Raw genomic sequence first — 20,551 nt, forward strand, 5'->3', positions numbered from 1 at the left:
TCATTAGGTGGATTGACTTCTACTGCTATCAGTATTCTATATATTACTACACCAGCATTCAAACATAATTTCCAGCGGTGGCAACAAGACACATCATGAATACCTAGAACATGAATATCTAGAAATAAATAGATGGAAGCATTCTTTATTCAGAGCCTAGCTCCTCCAAATAACTCTGTGGAACAGAAGAAAGTTCATAAGGTAATAAAATGTCTGCACAGCAAGCTTCAGAGATGAGAACCCATTTTTCTATTTGTTGGACTGTGGGGTCATCCAGACAATGATTTGTAATCATGACCAATGAAACAAATTATTATAAATTCTGATTTATAATCAGAATATGGATTACATGACGAAAAAAATTTATCTCCAAAAGTTTTCATTTGCCAAAGAACTGTACCTTTTACGGAGCTAATGCAGAAATCAATGTACTAGAATGAGTTCACAGTACATTAACTCCTTGCAAGTTACTATAAAAACCTTTGAACTATCACCACAGTGTAAAATTAAATACAACTTCTAGTTTTGATTTATACAGCTCCCTGGTAATGCAGAATTTATTCCATTACCAATAATTTTGTTTCCTAATGGATTGTGCATTATCTAATCCAGAGACTTATATTTAAGCTTCTGTTATCTGCAATTGACAGATATCTTAAGATTTTATTTAATGATATACCTTGGGTGAAGGAATAAAAGAAGAAATAAAGAAATAAAAGAAGGCAAGACATTTAAATGTATTTATTGAAAATTAATTTTATTTTTTGAAAAAATTTAAGTAGCCATAAAATCTTGTAATTATACCAATAGAAGTGTCAAGAGATGGTGACAATCCTAATTCACACAAAGAAAGGGCCTCGGAGACCAGAAAAAAAAGCATCAAAAGCAACCAAACTATCCCTTGGAAGAAAAAGCAAAAAGCAACAGAAAAAGAGAGTTTGTTCTTTTTCTAAAATTGTTGTAACAAATTAGCAGAAACTTGGTAGCTTAAAACAAGAAAAAATTATTTTCCCATTACTCTCTCATACACTTAATTCATTGTGGAACATTCTAGACATTACAGTATCAGCAGGGCTATGCTCCTTCTAAAGTTTATAAAAGAAAATCCTTGTCCTTTCCAGTTTCTGGTGGCTCCTGGTGTTCCTGTGTTTGGCAGTATACTTCTAATTTCTGCCTTTATCTTCTCATGGCTGTTTCCCTCTTGTTTCTCTGTCTCAAATCTCTTTCTCTTTTCTCTTGCAAGGACACTAATCATTTGTTTTTCAGCCTACCCTAAACTTAAGATTATCTCATCTCAAGTTCCTTAACTTAATTACATCTGCAAAGAGTATTTGCAAGTAAATTCATAGGCACAGGTTATCAGGGAATAGAACTTCAGCATATATTTTGTGGGGACAAAATTCAACCTACTTAAGAGAGGAGTGAGGGTTATAATAAAGAAGAGAATGTAACACATGGACAAGTGTGCAGACTTAGACACCAAGCTGTCCTAGGCATATCCCACTTCAACATGAGCTCCCTGAATCCTCTAAGCTTCAACGATATCAACCACCACAGGGATCATTGCAGGTCAACTCCAGCCTCCACCTCTTTTAGTGAATACAGTTTTGTTGGGACAGAGCCATACCCATTTGTTTCCACATTGCCTATGGCTGCTTTCACACTGCAACAGCAGAGGTGACTAGTGACAGAGACAGTACAGCTGATACAGTTGAAAATACATACTATCTAGACCTTTATAGAAAATGCTATAAAATGGAGTTACTAGCAGTACCCACTGCATAAGATTATTATGAGGATCAAATGAGAACATTAAACAGTATTGACCACACAGTGAGCACTCAGTAGGTGATAATTTGCTGTTTCTATTAGAAAGGCATAGTGTCATGGTGGATAACAGCATGGGTTTAGAAATTATTAGGACCTAAGTTCAAAGTCAACCAGGACATTTACTACTTGTGGTGTTACTTTGTGCCTGTCATCGAACCTCTCCAATCTTCAATTTTTTTATCTGTAAAGTAGAGGTAATTGTTATATCTACTTCAAATTGCTCTATAGATCAGATGGTATGGAACAGGAGGTTAGCCACTTCTGCTACTAGTATTATTCTCTAACAAAGAGAATACAACCTCTCCAGTGTATGAGATGGGAGTGGGAGTTGGGAAGACAGTTTTATTTTGAGAAATCCCGTATTTAAAAGGATCAAATGTCTCAAGTCTTTCCCAAAATGATGTTTTCCCTCGAAGTCAAAACATCTGCGGCATGTAGAAGAGGGTAGAGAACTCATGTAAATTTTTATCTATTTCTTGGTCAAACAAATAGAGGAAGTAAAGATTAACATTTGGTATACAGCAATCAATAGTTTCCTACTAATTAAAGCAGAATTATTTAAACTATTGAGCATAGAGCCTGAAGGCTGGCATCGATGGGGAAGAAATTATAAAAACTTAAATAAAAGCAGTTACATTAATATCTTTATCATCCTCTCCACCCTGACCAATTAGGTTCCTTTTCCTATGTTCCTTCCATTGCTCCTATATTACGTTCTGAGCTCTTTGAAATGACTCACAGGGACTTCCGTAATCTGTTGCTTTCATGTCTCTTCTTGCTTTAAAGGTGCATGAAATTCTGTAACTTCACAAGGCTCAACAGCTGGTAATAATTTTGTCAAGTGAAGATATGATTCAGGACATGTTGAAGACAGCTTCCTTTGTTTTGCCTCCTGTTCTTCACAATCATCTTAGCTTTATAGGAATTTCTCTACAATCATCATCCCCTTAGACGTGAACTTGGATCAGTGAGGACACAGGCAAGACCACCACCTTATGCTAACTGTTTAGACAATGGCAGTAATGCATGAGGGGAGTGGGAGACAATGTGATTAGTAAGGATTTTCATTTGATAAGATTGCATAAGCTGCCAAATCAGAGCTCATGCTGCTGAGGCTATGGCTATGCATATCTGAAGTATAGCTCTGATCCAGGAAAGTGCTGGATTATTTCATCTGGGGTTAGAATGTACTTTGCATTAATCTTTTTAGTATCTCAAAAGATGATTCAGGGGGAAAAAAAGATGAGATAAAATCTTCAAGTGTTATTCAAGAAAACTGAGATACTGCAGAACCACCTATGGTATTTTAGTGCACAAATTTTTGTTTTGCTGCTATTGGAAATAATTAGGTAAGACTAACCTATACCTAGGCGTATGCAAAATTAAGTGATACAATACACAAGCCACTCAGGTAGAAATTTGGCTTTGGCTTTGATTTCACATCTGAAACTCAAAATCTGGGGTCTTATCAACAGTACAATTCTAAATGTAGAGATATGAGAAATGGGAAGCAAACAGAGAAAAGAATTGGAGAAAGAAAACATTTTCGCCATTCAAAGGCTACCAACTAAATTATACTATTTTGGTATAATTTTCTTTTCTTGTTACTGTTCTTATTTTTATGGTTTGTTTGTAAATTATACTTATACTATTTTACTAGCCATCTGGTGATCATACTGCAGCACAAGAGGCTGTTATAAGACTGTTCATGACAGTATCAGTTGAATGGCCAAAAACTGAATGAAGGCTCACTAATTTATCACTAATAGGAAATAAATGTAAAATGCTATATAGATGCAAAAGATAGAATACCATGCACTACTCCCCAAATAATAAACTAACCTGCACGCAGCAGCAGGAATAGAGGCAGTTAATATACCGAATATTAATATACACTCTGGAACCAAATTGTGTATATGACAAAACAGGCACTGATATTCTGTTGTGTGTTCTTGTGAAAATTCTTCAACCTATCTGTTCCTTGATTTCCTTATCTGTAACACAAGAATAAAAATAACATCTAACTGATACTATTGATATAATAATAAATTAGTTAATAGAGAGCACTTAGAGAAAGACACAGCATATTTTAAATGCTCAATAAATGTTACTTATCTATCAGAAATAAACAAGATGAATATGTGTATCATAAATATAAATCAAAACACAAGCTAAATTATATATATTTATTTATATGTATATATCAGGAATATGTATACATTAATATAAACAGATGGAGGGTGGACTGGAAGGTTATAAATTAAATATGAGGGAAGCTAATAGGATTGGGGATACAGACTGAAAGGGGAAATTATGAAACGGAATTAAAAATAACAGGAGGATGTGCTCGGACTGGAGATGAGAGCATGCAGTAACTCTGATTCTCTCAGGGAATTTTAAATGTGAGATGCAGAGAAAGTGGTGGAAGCATGGAAGGAACTGGAAAGTTAGGCGGAATCAGGAGACCCAAAGACACAGAGTCACCTGAACAACAAAATCCTGCCCTGAGGAGCCATGCAGAGGGCAGAACCAGGAGCTACTGTGCATTTCCTCCCGAGACAGAGGAGTTCCTCTCGGCTTCCTCAGCTCGCTGTGCAGCTAGCCCTGGGCCTCAGTACCTGAGATTACCTCAGTGTTTTCTCACTGTTCGAAATTAAAAACAAACTAATCGTATATCAGTTTGATTAGGCATGCCACAGAGAACATTGCCCATGAACCATTGCTCATTAGTTTAACTTGAGGTGTACAAATATAAGGACACAAAATACTATTATAACGACCTTCAAGATAACTTTATTAAAGTTATCTTGAATAAGTTTATGCCCTGCAGCAGACATTGGGTAGGGCTGGAATGGAGAAAACAGTATTTTTAAGATCTTTGTGCAGAGTGATTCATCATTGCACTACCTGGGAGTAAAGAATCTGAAAAGATTTAAAATATTTTCATTGCTTCCAATATGAAACTGTATCAAGACTGAGTTGTGTGAGTCTGAGGTTTTAGTCTGGTAAACAGATGTTATGAAATAACATAAGCAAAATCCTGGGCAGACTGCCTAACATGTGGCATACCCTAAAAACGTTTGCGTCTTTCCCCAAACCTTCCTCAGCCGTGGCTCCAATAACCCCAAAAGGATGCCAAAATGTATCAAGTTAATTAACTGTGACTTAAATGGAATGATATTAGTGCAAAGGAATATAACTAATTCAAAATCTGGAATGTAGCTGCTGGGACATTATAGTCTTAGATATGAGGGAAAGGGACTAGAGTGAATACAGATGGTATAAATATATTTTTTCCTGGAGGAAGGCTTTAAAAAAGAAAAAGGAAGATGGACATAAAAAGTAAAGTATTTTCAATGTATATAGTACTAAAGATTATAAGAAGCTTTTTAGGCGATGAACTATAATGGGCCTCTTGGCAAATGATTAAGTACATCTTAATGGAAGAAAAAAGATGTTTGCAGCTGACAAAATTAAGGCTTTAAGGCAACCCTGAGGGAGAAGGAGAACAAATGAACAGGTAAAAGTACAAAACTGAAAACAAGACTTGAATCAGGAGTAGAGGAGACATAAGTCATCATAAGGAGAAAATAACCACAGAAGTTGAGGGACTATCGGTGTAGCCACCAGTATCTGTAAATCAACACACAAAATATGGAAAATAAATACAGTAAAGCAAAGACTCAGTGTGGAAAAGCTATTCTGCAGTTACATCCCCACACTGTCATGCCTGAGTACGGAACAGCATCACTACCTGAAAGGAGCTGTGAGCCCATAAAAGACCCATTCTTTGTGGAAGTTGTGTAACTTGGCCTCGGTTTCAAGCCACTGAAACATTATCTTTGCCCAGGAGGGGTAGGCCTAACCAGAGGGCACAAACATTATCTTTGCCCAGGAGGGGTAGGCCTAACCAGAGGGCACAGTGCTATACAGCGTTAACACAAACTTGTGGTAGTGCCTGATTCTGACAAAAATTTATGAACATACTGTTAAAAGAGCTTGTGAGTATTCAAGGAAGAAGAAATGGGCATCAGGTGTCCAGATGGGCTCCGTTAAATCAACTCAGAGAGAAGTATCTAATCTCTTTTTTGATGGGTTTACTAGACTTGTAGAGAAGAAAGGAGGTGGTATATGCAGAAAGAAATTTGACAGAAACTCTCCTGATACCCTCATAAACAAATATAAAGAGCGAGATGGATTTTTGTAGCTACCCAAACAATGGTGATTAATGTGCCATCCTAGGAGATGTCTCTGTGCAACAAATGCCGAGGGGAATGCTTGGTCTTATTTTGTCCAACATTTTGATTAACAACTTGGATAAAGACACAGATGGCATGCTTATCAAATTTTGGGATGATATAAAGCTGAGAGTTATAGCTAATATTTGAGATGTCAGAGTCAAGATTTAGAGCCCTTAACAAGCTGGAATAATGAGCTGCAAATAAGAATATAAAAAGGAATACAGGTAAAAGCACAGTTCTGAATTATGGCACCCAAAGGGCAACTGGACATATATACACAGAATGGGGGTTACAAAACTTTATAGCAGTTCTTAAAAATGGGGTTACAAAATGGGGGTTACAGAACTTTAGAGCAGTTCTTAAAAAACAGACTTCAAGAGTTTTTTTAAAACTGCACACTGAAAAGCATCAATAGTTATATAAAGTATGCATTTTATTTATTTTAATGTAAATGTCATCTACTGAGGAGTATTTGAAGTGGTTTACAAAACATGCAAAAATGCAGTATTGAAATGGCCTAAAGAAATTAGAAAAATAGTAGTGGCGTAGTGGCTCATGCCTGTAATCCCGGTATTTTCACAGGCCAAGGCACACAGATCACTTGAGGTCAGGAGTTTGAGACCTGCATGGCCAACGTGAGGAAACCCCATCACTACAAAAAATCTAAAAATTAGCCAGGGGTGGCACATGCCTGTGATCCAAGTAACTCTAGAAGCTGAGGCAGGAGAATCGGTTGAACCCAGGAGGCAGAGATTTTAGTGAGCCAAGATTACACCACTGTACTCCAGCTTCGACGACAAAGAAAGACTCTGTCTCAAAAAAAGTAGAAAAATACAATACAATATTGCAAATATTATATTCCCCTTGGTTCAGCACACATTTTTGAGCATCTTTTCTGTCTAAAAGAGTGTTCTTTGCCGATTATACACCTACTCATCCTTCACTTTTTAGATCACATTTTCTTGCCTAGAGTGGTCTTCCCCTATTCCCTAACTTCAATCATGTCCCCATCTCATTGTTATCTTATAGAACCCTACTCCTTTTTGTGCTTAGGGCTATTTGAAATTGTATATTCTGTGTATATAGTTTCTTAATATCTTCCTCAACTGCTAGACTGTACAGAGATCACATCTGTCTTGTTTAATACTATATACTATATAACCAAGGCATAGCAGAGGTTTTAGCACCTAGTTGGTATTAAATGAATATGTCCTATGTTAATGAGTAAATGAGCCAAGAATTAGAGGCTAACAATCTAGAAAGAGAGAAAGACACGCAAAGAGATATAAAGTCTAATACAAATAATATTCTACATTAATGTATGACTAAATTTCTGTGAATACAGAAAGAGACTGGTGAAGTTGAGAAAAAGGCTTCTTGAAGTAACTGCCTTGAGTTAGGGCTTAAAACTGAGTAGCAGTTCACCTTATAAAGAAAAAAAACATCAAACTGAGGAAGGAATACAGGCAAAGAAATGGAGTCATGGAAGGACGGAAGGAGTTTGAGGAACAGTGAGAGGAAGTCCATATGCTACACAAAATGTGTGGTTGAAAATGACATTGGAACACTACGTTCCCTTTACTGTCATTTCAGTGTTTAGTGGCCAAATGGAAACATTGTAGGAAAACATGAGCACAGGAATGAAAGGGGCTAGAAACAGTCATATGAGTCAGAAAAGTTTTTTGTTTTTTTTTTTAATATTCAGTTTGTAGAATAAAACATTTATAAGTAGACTGGAGGAAGTATTATATATTTTTCAAATTTGTGAAATCCTTATATGCCAACTTTTTTTTAATTAAATGAAGTTAATTTGAACCAATGAGTGGAAGGAGCTACATTTAGACTTTAGACATAAACATCTTTCCAATTTTATAGTAGTTCAGCTGAATTTTGCAGTGGTAATAAGCTCTTAGTCAGTGAGGAGGTTTAAGCAGATTCTTCTACAACCATCTCAAATAAAAATATTTCTTAGAGTTTTTCTGAAGTTATCTCTTCCCACCGTCAACATCATTCTTATCACCTATAAGCTATTCAAAAATCCCTATCTATCCCAAATCTGAAATTACAGAATTTTCTTTCTCCTGACTTCAATAAAATATTTCCAGTTGTGTTTTCTTACCACTCTAATGAGGACTAAGCTCTGATTTTTTTCTTATCTTGCCCAAATTCCTGTCTATGGATTTGGGGATGTCATGCCCTACACACCATAAAATCTCATCACATAGATTTTATTTAATCCTATATTTTGTGACTTAACTTTCCAGTCTGCCTCTGGCATAACATTACAAGACAAGGAAGAAAATAAAAATATTTTACCCAAAAGCATGTTTCTCTGCCACATCTTGAAATGGCCCAGCAAAGTCATCCTTTGTGGGAAAAATCTGCATCTATAAAGAATTTCTATTAACATAGCTAGAGCTTATTCTTCCAGACCCTCCCAATCCTAAAGAGAGTAACTAAGATCTGAATAGGAAACATCTGTCATCTGTCATCTTTAAGGGCAGCCACTATAGACTTCAAAAGAGCTTTGGCCTCCACAGTCTTTTACCTTAACCTGAACATTCCCTTTCTGTCAATTCCAGGTCTTTAGACAAACTCAACCAATTATTAACCAGAAAATGTTTAAATTCACCTATTTTCCGAGACTTAAATGAAATGATATTAGTGAAAAGGAATTAACCCATCTTTACAAAAAATACAAAAATTAGCCAGGGGTGCTGCATGCCTGTTATCTAAGCTACTCTGGAGGCTGAGGCAGGAGAATGGGTTGAACCCAGGAGGCAGAAATTGTAGTGAGCCGAGGTCATGCCACTGTACTCCAGCCTGGGTGACAAAGCAAGACTCTGTCCCCTGCGTGCCCCCACCCCCCCACACTTTGAGTTGTCTCACCTTTCTAGATCAAACCAATATATTTCTTAAGTATATTTAATTGATGTCTCACATCTCTCTAAAATGCATAAAACCAAACTGTGTCCCAACCACCTTGGGCACATGTTCTCAGAACCTCCTGATGGCTGTGTCATGGGCCATGATCACTCATATTTGGCTCAGAATAAATCTCCTCAAATACTTTATAGAGTTTGACTCTTTGTTGTCACTAAAAACTGTTCTGTTCAGTCCTCCAACCATCCAAAACTGAGTTGTTTGTTTTCCTCTCGCCTGCTCAATCTTTACCCATGTTAATGTCATCAACCATCCCTAGCTCACTTTTCTACCTTGTTCTGGATTCCCCCATGTTTCTGCAGCTCCGGTCAGTGTCTTCCCTCCCCAACCCTATGGCTGTTCCCTTGTCTCACGCTCTCCAGGACTACTGTCACTCTCTCCTGACTGGTTTATCTACCTTTAATTATATTCTAAACTAGCCTTCACTTTGAAGTCAGAATTACCTTTCTGAAATAATCATGGAATATCATCTCAATCCTGGCTAATGCCCCAACTTTCTAATGCAGCAATGTCTTGGCATTTGGGGATTTGAAGAATCACTGGGAGAGAGAAAGGCAAGTTAGGGTCAGGGGCCCTGAGTTCCTTCCACCCTCAGGCAGGAGATTTTACCCATCAGGCAGCCCTTGGGCAATTCCTCTTCTGATGGGTGTGCTGGAGAAACTTGTTGGGTAAATGTGTTTTTACTTCACCAGAGTAAAAACTGAAGAATTACTGGCCTAAACCTGAGTTTTGCAGCCATCTGAGGCTATTTCTCAGAGGACAGTCCATTTCAAAATTTAATATATGAAATGTCGTGTCTCAATTCATATAGCTTATATCCTGTAAACATTAGGAGGTTATGCTTAGTTTATGTTGATACGTACTTAAGTAATTTTTAAAAATTAAAATAAATTACTGAGTAATTTGTAAACAACAAAAATTTATTTCTCATTGTTCTGGGGACTGAGAAGTCCAAGATCAATGTGCTGCAAACTCAGTGTCTGGTGATGGTCTTTTCTTCATACTGCAACATCTAGCTTCGTCCTTACACAGAAAAGGAAAAAAGGAATGACAAACAGGCTCCCTCCAGACTGTTCACGAGGGCATTACTTCCATTCATGAAGGTGGAGTCCTCATAACTTAATCACCTCCTAAAAGTCCCACTCTTGTACTATTATATTGGGGATTAAGTTTCAATATATAAATTGTGGAGGGACATACACATTCAGACCATAGCAGTAAATTAGCCTGTTCTGGAAGTTTCATGTAAATAGAACCATACACTACTTAGTCTTTTGTGACTAGTTTCTTTTGTTTAGTATAAAGTCAGTATTCACTTATGTTGTAGCAAGTATTAGTGCATCACTCTTTTAATTGCCAAATAATATTGCTTTATGGAGGAACTACACATTTTATTTATTTATTTGTTAGCGAATAAAAATTAGGTTGTTTTCACTCTCTAGCTATAAAGAATAACACTACTAAGCATTTGGGAACAAATTTTCTTTTGGATATATTGTTCATCTCTGTTGGGTCATATAGTAATTCTTTGTTTACCTTTGTGAGGAACTGATGATTTTCCAAAGCAGCTGAATCATTTTGTATTCCCACCAGCAATGTATGAGAGTTTCAAACTCTTTATACCCTCACCAACACCTGCTTTTGTCTTTTTGATTATAGCCAGTCTAGTGAGTATGAACTAGTATCTCATTAGGCTTTGTAGTTCCTTAACAACACGATGTTGAACATCTTTTCATATGTTTGCTGGCCATTTTTGCATTGTCTTTGAAGAAATGACTACTTAAATCCTTGGATCACATATCAAGAATAAAAAAGCAAATACTTTTTATTTGTTGTCTTGTAAGAATTCTTTATATATTCTGCATACAAGTCTCCTATCAGATATATGATGTGCAAATAACTATCCCATCCTGTATGTTGTCTTTATACATTTTTTTTTTCAATTTTATTCAGATTGTGGGCCTTAAGACCCTCCCCAGAGAGGGTCCTGCCCTATATCCTGTAGAAGGAATGCTGACTTCATGAAACTTTCATAAAAACTCAAGAGGACCAGGTTCAGGGAGCTTCCAGATAGCTGAACACATGTAAATTTCTGGAGGGGGGTGCACTCAGGGAGGGCATGAAAGTTCTGTCCCCTTACCCCCATGCCCCTCTTGTCTTTTCATCTATATCCTTTATAATAAGCCAGTAAATGTAAGTAAGTATTTCCCTTAGTTCTGCGAAATGCTCCAGCAAATTAATCAAACCGAAAGAGAAAGTCATGGGAACCCCAACTTGAAGCCAGTTGGTCAAAATTTTCAGAGGTCCAGAGCTGCAACTGGTGTCTGGAGGCATGGGAGGCAGTTTTGGGGTCTGAGCTGCCAACCTGTGGTATCTGCTATTATCTCCACATAGACAGTATTAGAATGGAGGACAACCAACTGGTGTCTGCTGCTGGGTGTGTGGTGAAAAACTCCCATACATTTGGTCACAGAGTATTTTTCTGTGTTGATGATTGGTGTTGTGGTGCTGTGTGGGGAGAGGAAAAACACAGTCAGAGTGTTTTTCTCTACACAGAAAGGTTACCCTAAATTATCCACATAGGTCAGGTAGTTGTAAGTGTTTCTATAAGGAGTCAAAAGGAGACTTGCTACAGAAGAACCCAATGTAATACTGAAGCCAGATCCTACACCCCTCGATCTAAAGACACAGGAAGAGGCCATGAGCCAAGGAATGCAAGGAATGCAACTCTACTAACAGGAAAAGGCCAGAAAAAGCTTTCTTCCAAAGCCTTTGGAGTGAGCATGGCCCTGACTACACCTTAATTTTGACCCAGTGAAACAGATTTTGAACTTCTTACTTACCTTCGGAACTGTGTGAGAATAACTGTGCATTGTTTTGCACCACCAAGTTTGTAGTTTTGATAAAGTAGTCATAGGGAACGAATTCACATATGTAAATTAAAATTAATTATTCATAAGCATAATTTACAATCTGTGTTTTGTGAGCCATTATTGAGTATGTGTGACGTGCTGACACTTTGCCAGCTGTTTGTGATGATAGAGTGATGAAGTGTTCATGGTCTCTCTCTCAGGGGGCATGCAGCCCTCTGTGGCAGGATGGCCTAGCAATAAGACAGGTAAAAGAGGAGAAGAATAGTACTGAGAACATATATCTTGCTACGAAACATTAAGCAGACAAGCTCAGCTCCTAGTGGGTTGTAGGAGTTGGGGAGTAGGGAAAGGGCTACCTGGCAAGACTGCCTGTGGTTTTTTTCAAAAACGGTGATATTTCTAATACAAGCTCAGAAAGGTTATTAGGAGTCAACTAGAGAATTAGGTTGCAAATTAAATTAAATTAAAGTCAAAGCAGGAGGAAAGTAGATTGGTACAGAAGGCAAAAGACCCCTGCCAGCAAATGGCATATATTGAGCTATTCTAGAACCCAGGACTGCTGGAGTTCAGAGTAGGGTGGATAAAGGCTGAGGCATCAGGGATTAAATAAAGTTAAAATCAAAATCACAGTAGATATCATCTTACCCCAGTAAAAATGGCTTTTATCAAACAGACAGGGAACAACAGATGTTGGTGAGGATACCGAGAAAGGGAAACCCTCATACACTATTAGTAAATTCGTATAATCACTATGAATAACAGTATGGAAGTTACTCAAAAAGCTAAACAGAACTACCATATTATCCAGCAATTCCAGTACTGGATATATATCCAAGAGACATAAAGTTAATATAGCAAAGAGATATCTATACTCCCACTATTTACAATAGCAAAAATATGAAATCAACTTAAGTATTCATCAATGTATAAAGAAAATAATAATGACAGAAGGCAGACAAATCTTAGGTAGACAGGGACAGGTCCCCAGTGAAACCTGACCTTCAAGCTGAAGACAGTCCCAGGTAAATCCTCGAACCAGATTGAGAACCTCTCAGCTTGTTTGCTGTACTCTGAGTGATTCCTACCCTTCACCTATTTACATACACCTACCTTTTTCTAATTGGTTTCTACACTGCTGTGGCCCTTTGAACGGTGCCTTTGTTTTAGCCTCTTTTTGCATACTCTAGCCAATCAGCACTCTCCCCATTCTCAGCACATAAAAGCCCTGAACCCAGCCACACTGAGGGAGAGATAACCTGACTTTAAGCTGCAAATGCTAAATTATATCTGGATGATATATTAATGAAAATAATTGCCTATCAAATCAATTACAATTTATCTGGAATCAGCAAACAGATTACATTTTCATATTATACCTTGATGAATTAAAGTTTATGCACATTTTTATCACTGGACCACTTGAAAAATTGTTCCTTCTGCATTCTTCCACTGTTTCAAAAACATTGCTTATTCACTAGTAGCAAGGCAATTTCATTTCCTCTATTCCCAAACTATTCATCAGGAGCAAAATAGAACAAAGTTTTTTGTTCTCTTTGTCCCTCAGTTACACAGGTGGCTTGTCTATGGATCTGCTTTTGCTATACACAGCTATTCTACCCAAAGGCCTGTTAAAACATGTGCATACATGCACACCTGCACACACATTTTGCAGCTTGTATATGAGCATATCTGTGTTGACTCTTGTCTAAACTAGCCTTTCCATTCATTCAGCCAACATATGCTGAGAGAATGTGTGGGGCCAGAGCCTGTGATAGATATTAGGGATGGAGAAATGAATGTAATTCAGTCATGAATTTCAACTAACTTTCAATTTAGTAAGAGAAATAAAGATCTACATGGATTTTTTTTTTTAAATAAAGTTAAATGTAGTCCTAAAAAGAATCACAAGAGTGGCAGAAGGGGAAAGACTTCCTGCAATGGATAGCACCTGATCTTAACCTGGAGAATGAGGAGTCCCATGAAAGGAAGAAAAAAAAGGGGGCATGACAAGTGGAGAACATCCTCATGGAAGCCCTTGAGGGTCTGGTTGTGGAGCTGCTATATAAAAAAGAGACCAAGAAAGACTGCAAGCAGGCCCATGGCTTGGCCACATTTTTGTGTCAGTGTGATGGCTGATGGTTTCTGGTATGACAGATATCAGGTGGATAAGTCAGGACAGAATAGCATAACATCACCATGTGCAGAAGATAGCAAAAGGAAAAGAAAAGATGAGACACACTTTGGAGACGAAATTACTAGGCCCTGATGATTCAGTCATGTTTTCAAAAATACATTTTGAATGTCTATGAAATTTCTGACACTATTGTAGGTGCTGTGCATACAGCAACTGAAAATAAATGAAAGACATTTTTAAAAAGTTTCCACTCTCCTGGAACTTTACTATCTACTGCAGGGAGAGACAATCAGCATTCATTGCTAAAAAGTAAATATATAATGTGTCGGTGATTAAGTGCTATAAAAAATCATATAAAGACTGGCAAGGGAAATAGGAAGTGATGAGGTGGGTCAATTATTAGAGGAATTGGAAAGACTTGCTATGAGGAGATACTCAGAGGAGACCTGAACAGAAGGAGAGATGAAGGCAGGGCCAGGGAGAGGTAAAATTCAGTGTACTGGCATGCTGAAGTACTTTTTTGTCCTGTTCTTTGAGGAAAAAAATAAGCTAAAACCAAACACTGGGATAAAAAACATGGTTGGAAGTGACTCACCTCAAGAATCTTAATTTCATCATGGAATTTCTTTTTCTTTGCTTTTCTTTTTTTTTTTTTTTGAGATGGAGTCTCACTCTGTTGCCCAGGCTGGAGTTCAGTGGCACGATCTCAGCTCACTGGAACCTCCGCCTCTCGAGTTCAAGCAATTATCTGCTGCAGCCTTCCAAGTAGCTGAGATTACTGGCACCCGCCACCACACTTGGCTAATTTTTATATTTTTCCTAGAGATGGGGTTTCACCATCTTGGCCAGGCTGGTCTTGAACTCCTGACCTTGGGATCCACCCACTTCGGCCTCCCAAGGTGTTGGTATTACAGGCGTGAGCCACGGCGCCTGGCCAGCCATCGAATATTTTGTTGCCCAGTTTAAGTAGTCCCATCATTGGGCCTGTTATTATTACACAGGTGGAGAAGACAAACTCCATTTTAAAGTTAAAAAAATAAATTGCAATTTTAATATTTGTCCTCACTGTGATGTTCCTAAAGCCAAGTAAAATTGGCTGTGATTATCTGTGGTTTCAGTTACCCATGGAATTCATTAGCATAGATAACTCAAATTTTATGGTGTTGTGCTTCCACAGTTACATGTATACAGTAGGGGCCATATATAACACATTATGCTAAGGAGGAATAATCGTCCTCATGAAGAAGTCTCCCTGATGTCATCGTGGGTAATTCTGCTCATGTCTAAAATGTAAATAAGAGATGAAGTCCAAGTAAAGATTTAAAAGGGAAAGCGTTTGCCATATCAGGAGATCCAGATTTAGGTCATTCTCCTGTGCCTTAGTTTGACCGTAATAAAAATTTAACTTCTTTTTTTTTTTGAGATATGGTCTTGCTCTGTCACCCAGGGTAGAGTGCAGTGGGACAATCTTGGCTCACTGCAACCTCCGCCTTCTGGATTCAAATGATTCTCCTGCCTCAGCCTCCTAAGTAGCTGCGATTACAGGTACCTACCACCACACCTGGCTAATTTTTGTATTTTTAGTAGAGATGGGGTTTTGCCATGTTCAGGCTGGTCTCGAACTCCTAGCCTCAAGTAATCCACCTGCCTTGGCCTCCCAAAGTGCTAGGATTACAGGCATAATCCTAGCACAGGATACAGCCACCACACCTAGCCTATAATGTAATTCTTAATAGTGAGTTAATTCATATATATACATATGTATACTTAGAGGCAGGGTCTCATTCTTTCACACAGGCTGGAGTGCAGTGGCACAATCATGGCTCGCTGAATGCTTGACCTTCCAAAGACTCAAGTGATTTTGCCATCTCAGTCTTCCAAATTGTTGGGATCACAGATGCATGCCCCCATGCCCAGCTTATTTTTTATTTTTTCTAGAGGCAAGGCCTCCCTATGTTGACCAGGCTTGTCTCAAACTCTTGGGCTCAAGTGATCCTCCCACCTATGTCTCTCAAAGTTCTGAGATAACAGGCATGAGCCGTAGTGTTCAACTACAAATCATGGAGATATATAGATATAGATATAGATATATAAATATATATAGATATAGATATTGATATAGATATATATAGATATAGATATATAAATATATATAGATATAGAGATATATATATATATAAATATATATATATATATTTTTACATCTTTATTAGTGACCATTAAAAGATTTTTTTGCTTTGATGTGTCATATCCCTAGAGGTGACACAATAAGGTATTTTCAATTGCTATTTAAAAAAAAGTCTTGAAAAGATATATTGTGAAAGTAGCTTAATAAAAGAATGATAAAAGTTATGAGGTTATAGTAAATCTTGATTAAAGCACAATTTTTGTTTGGTGAAAATCTTTTAGATTCCCTAATAAGCTTTTGCTATGGCATTGAAAATAGGTTGAATTACAAACGTCTTCTCTTCTTTCACTATGTTTTCATTTCTAACCTGAAATGATCGTTTTCTAAATTAAAAAACCCTTCACAACGTCATGCAAAATTAGAAATAAATGATAGATAACATACAGAAAAGATGACTTGCATTTGGAATAATCTTTTCAATTCTATCTATAAATTATATCTTAAAATTACTTATGTATTTCTTCATTGCCACCAGCCTAGTCTAACCTACCATCATGTTTTTCTTTGATTAACTATGGGAGTTTCCCAAAAGCTTCCTTCCCTGTTTTAATTCACTCTGTAGATAGTAGTCGAAAGCGATCTTTAAAATCCCTAAATTGGATAACATTACCCACCCCACCTCCAAGGTGATGACTGCAGTTAAATTATATCCATATTCCTTGGCTTGTCTGACAAGATTCCTCATACTTCTTCAACTTCACTTCGCACAGCTCTCTCCTCACTCTCTACACTCAAACCCAGGGTTTTCTCTCTTTTTGTTCAAAACGTCTTTCCTAGCTTTTATCTTCTGGACACTCCACTAACTAAAATAACCTTGTTATGTGCTCTGCACATCTGCCTCCTCCCTACCCTCACATCTTACATTTATGTCACTTCAGTGAAGATTTCCCTAAAGTCTATCAAAAGATTTTCTATTCAACATCCTCAGAGATAATCCAAACTGGAAATTCTTTTTATGTATTTATTTTATTTATATCCCCCACTGGACAGTAAACTCTACAAGTTCCTGACTTTCTCTTAACTGTGCACTCAAATCATAGACATCCAGGTACATAGTAGATGGTTGATAAAAATGTTTTGTTCAAATGAATAAGTAAACCAATGTGCACATACAAGCCAAAAAACAAAGATTAGAGTCACCTTAAAATGGGTTCATTATTTGCTTGTGATGTATTCAATGTTTCTGAAAGTCAAATCACTTAAAAAATTAATGTAGACCTACCTAAGAAGCCTATATAAAGCAATGAGAATATTAATTTGGAAGTCATTACATCTCATTGTATAACAGAAAGTCATTACATCTCATTGTATAACAATACGGGTATATTTTAAGCAAAGATCCAGTAAGCTGGCAATAAGGAAGAACTATCATTTACGTAGTTTGTACATTATAATTGAAGTCGATTTTCTGGTATTACTGAGAATCCTTATTGCTACACAAAACCTTGATGACTAAGACCATAATCTACCCATTTGTTTCTAGACTTGTTTATCTTTTTTAAAAACTAGTTTAAAAAAAGGAAAAACAGAGCAGGAAATTCAGAAGATCCATTCTAATGATTGGTTTCAGCCCTTTTCACCAATTTTCACCCCAGCTGTATTTAACCTCCATTCCTTTTGCCATACACCCAGGTCTTTCAAATTCTCCCAACTAAGGTTCAAAAACAGTTTTCTCCCGGATTAACATCTCACAAAACTCTCTGAGATTGCCTTTTTTTTTCCCCTACAGTTTTATTCTCTTTACTTGGGTATACTTACACTTGTAAAACTTTTAAAATCAACTTTTTCACTGATTTTTTTTTAAGCTACACTAGAAGATACTCTGATGGCTTCTACATATGTGGTTAGAGCACCAAAAAACAGCATGGAATATATTTGTTTGTACTTGGCTTTGGCTTTCTCAGTGAAGTGGAGCAGCAGTTCTTACCACCAGTAAACGAGTGGCTAATAAACAAAGGTGAAATAGTGAATGCAGTAAGTCAGGCATCCAACACCATCACATTCCAGATAATCATTGAGATGTAGATGTATGCATTTCATCTGTCTCTATTTTATGAGACACTATGTTATTGACAAAAGAGAACTAAAACAATTATAGAGCAAAGCTATTAATTCTAGACCTCAGACAAACCTCCTGAGCTGTGTGTGAGTGTTCTCATCTGTTATTCCTCATCCATCTCCTTACCAGAGCTGCTGCAGAAGGAGGGGTCAACAGGTCTTCCATTTTTATCAGAGCAGGCTACTGCTCGAAAGCGCATGCCTTCTCCACATTCTTTGCTGTCTCCTTGTACCCGCAGTCCTCGCTGAGGCTCTCTTCTGCCTTCCGGAAGAATGCAATCCGACCAGTTTCCATAAGGTTGGGATATAAAGTCATCACAAGGACATAGTTCTGTCTCTACTAGAGGGTAAAGGTCAGCATCCTGGCATTTCTCCTTCTTTCTGCTTTTCCCTGTTCCAACAAGAGACATTGAGATAGTAAATACCTATCTGCCGTTTTGTTAAAAGTCACTCACACTTTTGCATTTGCAAACTTTTAGAATACTAAACCTTAAATGAAGCCTTCATTTTCTTCACTCTTTTGCCATGAAAGTAAATCCTGAGAAAATGGAAACAACTCTCAGAACAACTGTGAAATTCAAGTTAATTTGAATACGGTAGAAAATGGTTTAATATTTCAGAGTGGCATAAAATATTTAGAAGATGTTTGCTACAGCTAGAGAATTCCAGTTAATTTATTAAATATTATTTTCTCTATAGTTTGCTGGAAAAAACAGATTGATTACCCTGTCTCCATTCTCCTTGACTAATGATGGCCAGGTCACCAACCGAAGAGTCTAAGTAGTTAACTCCTTCTCTTCTTAGCAGAGGTCTCTTGCAGTGTGATGGACAAAGTTAAACTCATTTTAGTCTCTGCCATCAGGCAGCTCTCAAATGCAAACAATAAATTGAAATAAATGATCAAGTCATATTGAATAATTTAATCTGAGAAAAAGCTCTTTCATTTTGAGAGATTCTTCCAACTTAAGTATTCTAGAATATGACTTTATCTTACCAATTCACTTTGATGGACCTGTTAGCTGTGGTCCCAGTTCTGAGTAAGACAATGGAGTGTCATTTCCCACAGCTGTAAGTGCTTGGTAATCACGTTTAGGGGATTCCAAGTCAGACTGTAACTTGATTCAACTGTGCTGTTAACACAATTCCTCTAGATTACTAAAAATTTTCCTAGATCTAATAATTTCACCCTTTGTTTTCTCATTAGTGAGTCATTACCTAGAGTCATGACTGATTGTAAAATGTATAGGCAGTTGTAAAATGTATAGGCAGTTTTATTGGTCTATTTCCTGTGTTTATGGCTGTTTTGAAAATGCCAAATACAACCTGATGCATGGGCTCCTTCCTCATTGCCACACGGTTTGCATTACATACAATTTTAGTTGTTGACTGGATGATTGGCTCTATGATCTTCCATGATGCTTATCTCTGCAATAAATAAGAATCCCTAGGCTGGGTGCGGTGGTTCACACCTGTAATCCCAGCACTTTGGTAGGTCGAGGAGGGTGGATTACTTGATTTTCTGTCTAATAAAGGGAATATTTTTTGCATCTATAACAATAGCTTTAATTACTAAAAATTAATCCCTAGTACAATTCTAAAGACTTTTTCTTCGTTAAGTCAGAATGCGTACTAGTTATCTAGTTATCATAAATATCTATATACTAGATCTCATGTAATATATAAAAAAACCTGGATAGGTTTTCTGTGTAATAAATTGAATATTTTTTGCATCTGTGACAATTGCTTTAATTACTATGCAGTCTAAAACCTGTGATGATAGTTTGAGGTCAGGAGTTCAAGACAAGCCTAGCCAACATGATGAAACCCCATCTCTACTAAAAATACAACATTAATCAGGTGTGGTGGCATGTTCCTGTAATCCCAGCTACTCAGGAGCCTGAGGCAGGAGAATCGGTTGAATGTGGGAGGCAGAGGTTGCAGTGAGCCAAGATTGTGCCACTACACTCCAGCCTGGGTAACAGAATGAGACTGTGTCTCAAAAAAGAAAGAAAAAAAGAATTTCTTCAGTACCTGAAGTTGATCTTGTAGTAGCTTCAGCTATACTTCTGGTAGAAGTTTTTCACTTCCCTCTACCATTAGGACACTTAGAATAAGTTTGAGAAGCACAGCCATGAAAATGTACTGTTTGAGAGATATATCAATGAGCAGTGTGTGCCTCCTTCTTATTAACATTTAGCAAGTTCAAGACCCCCCGTTTTTGAACTTCCATAAAATATTGTCGAATTTTTCAGTCTCCTCTCTTCAGTTTCATTTCTCTTCTAAC

At 37.2% G+C, this 20,551-nt stretch overlaps 1 protein-coding gene across 2 annotated transcripts in view; it reads right to left on the reverse strand.

Annotated features, from left to right (window-relative positions):
- THSD7B (thrombospondin type 1 domain containing 7B) overlaps window positions 1-20,551 on the reverse strand; it is a 1,060,674-nt gene that overhangs the window by 218,508 nt on the left and 821,615 nt on the right. For both annotated transcript variants that reach the window (XM_074399739.1, XM_010330508.3), the window contains exon 14: window positions 18,395-18,658. In XM_074399739.1, the coding sequence (XP_074255840.1) occupies window positions 18,395-18,658 (264 nt within the window). The remainder of the gene's footprint in view (window positions 1-18,394; window positions 18,659-20,551) is intronic.

The sequence above is a fragment of the Saimiri boliviensis genome, chromosome 5, assembly GCF_048565385.1.
Source record: "Saimiri boliviensis isolate mSaiBol1 chromosome 5, mSaiBol1.pri, whole genome shotgun sequence".
Taxonomy (NCBI): Eukaryota; Metazoa; Chordata; class Mammalia; order Primates; family Cebidae; genus Saimiri; species Saimiri boliviensis.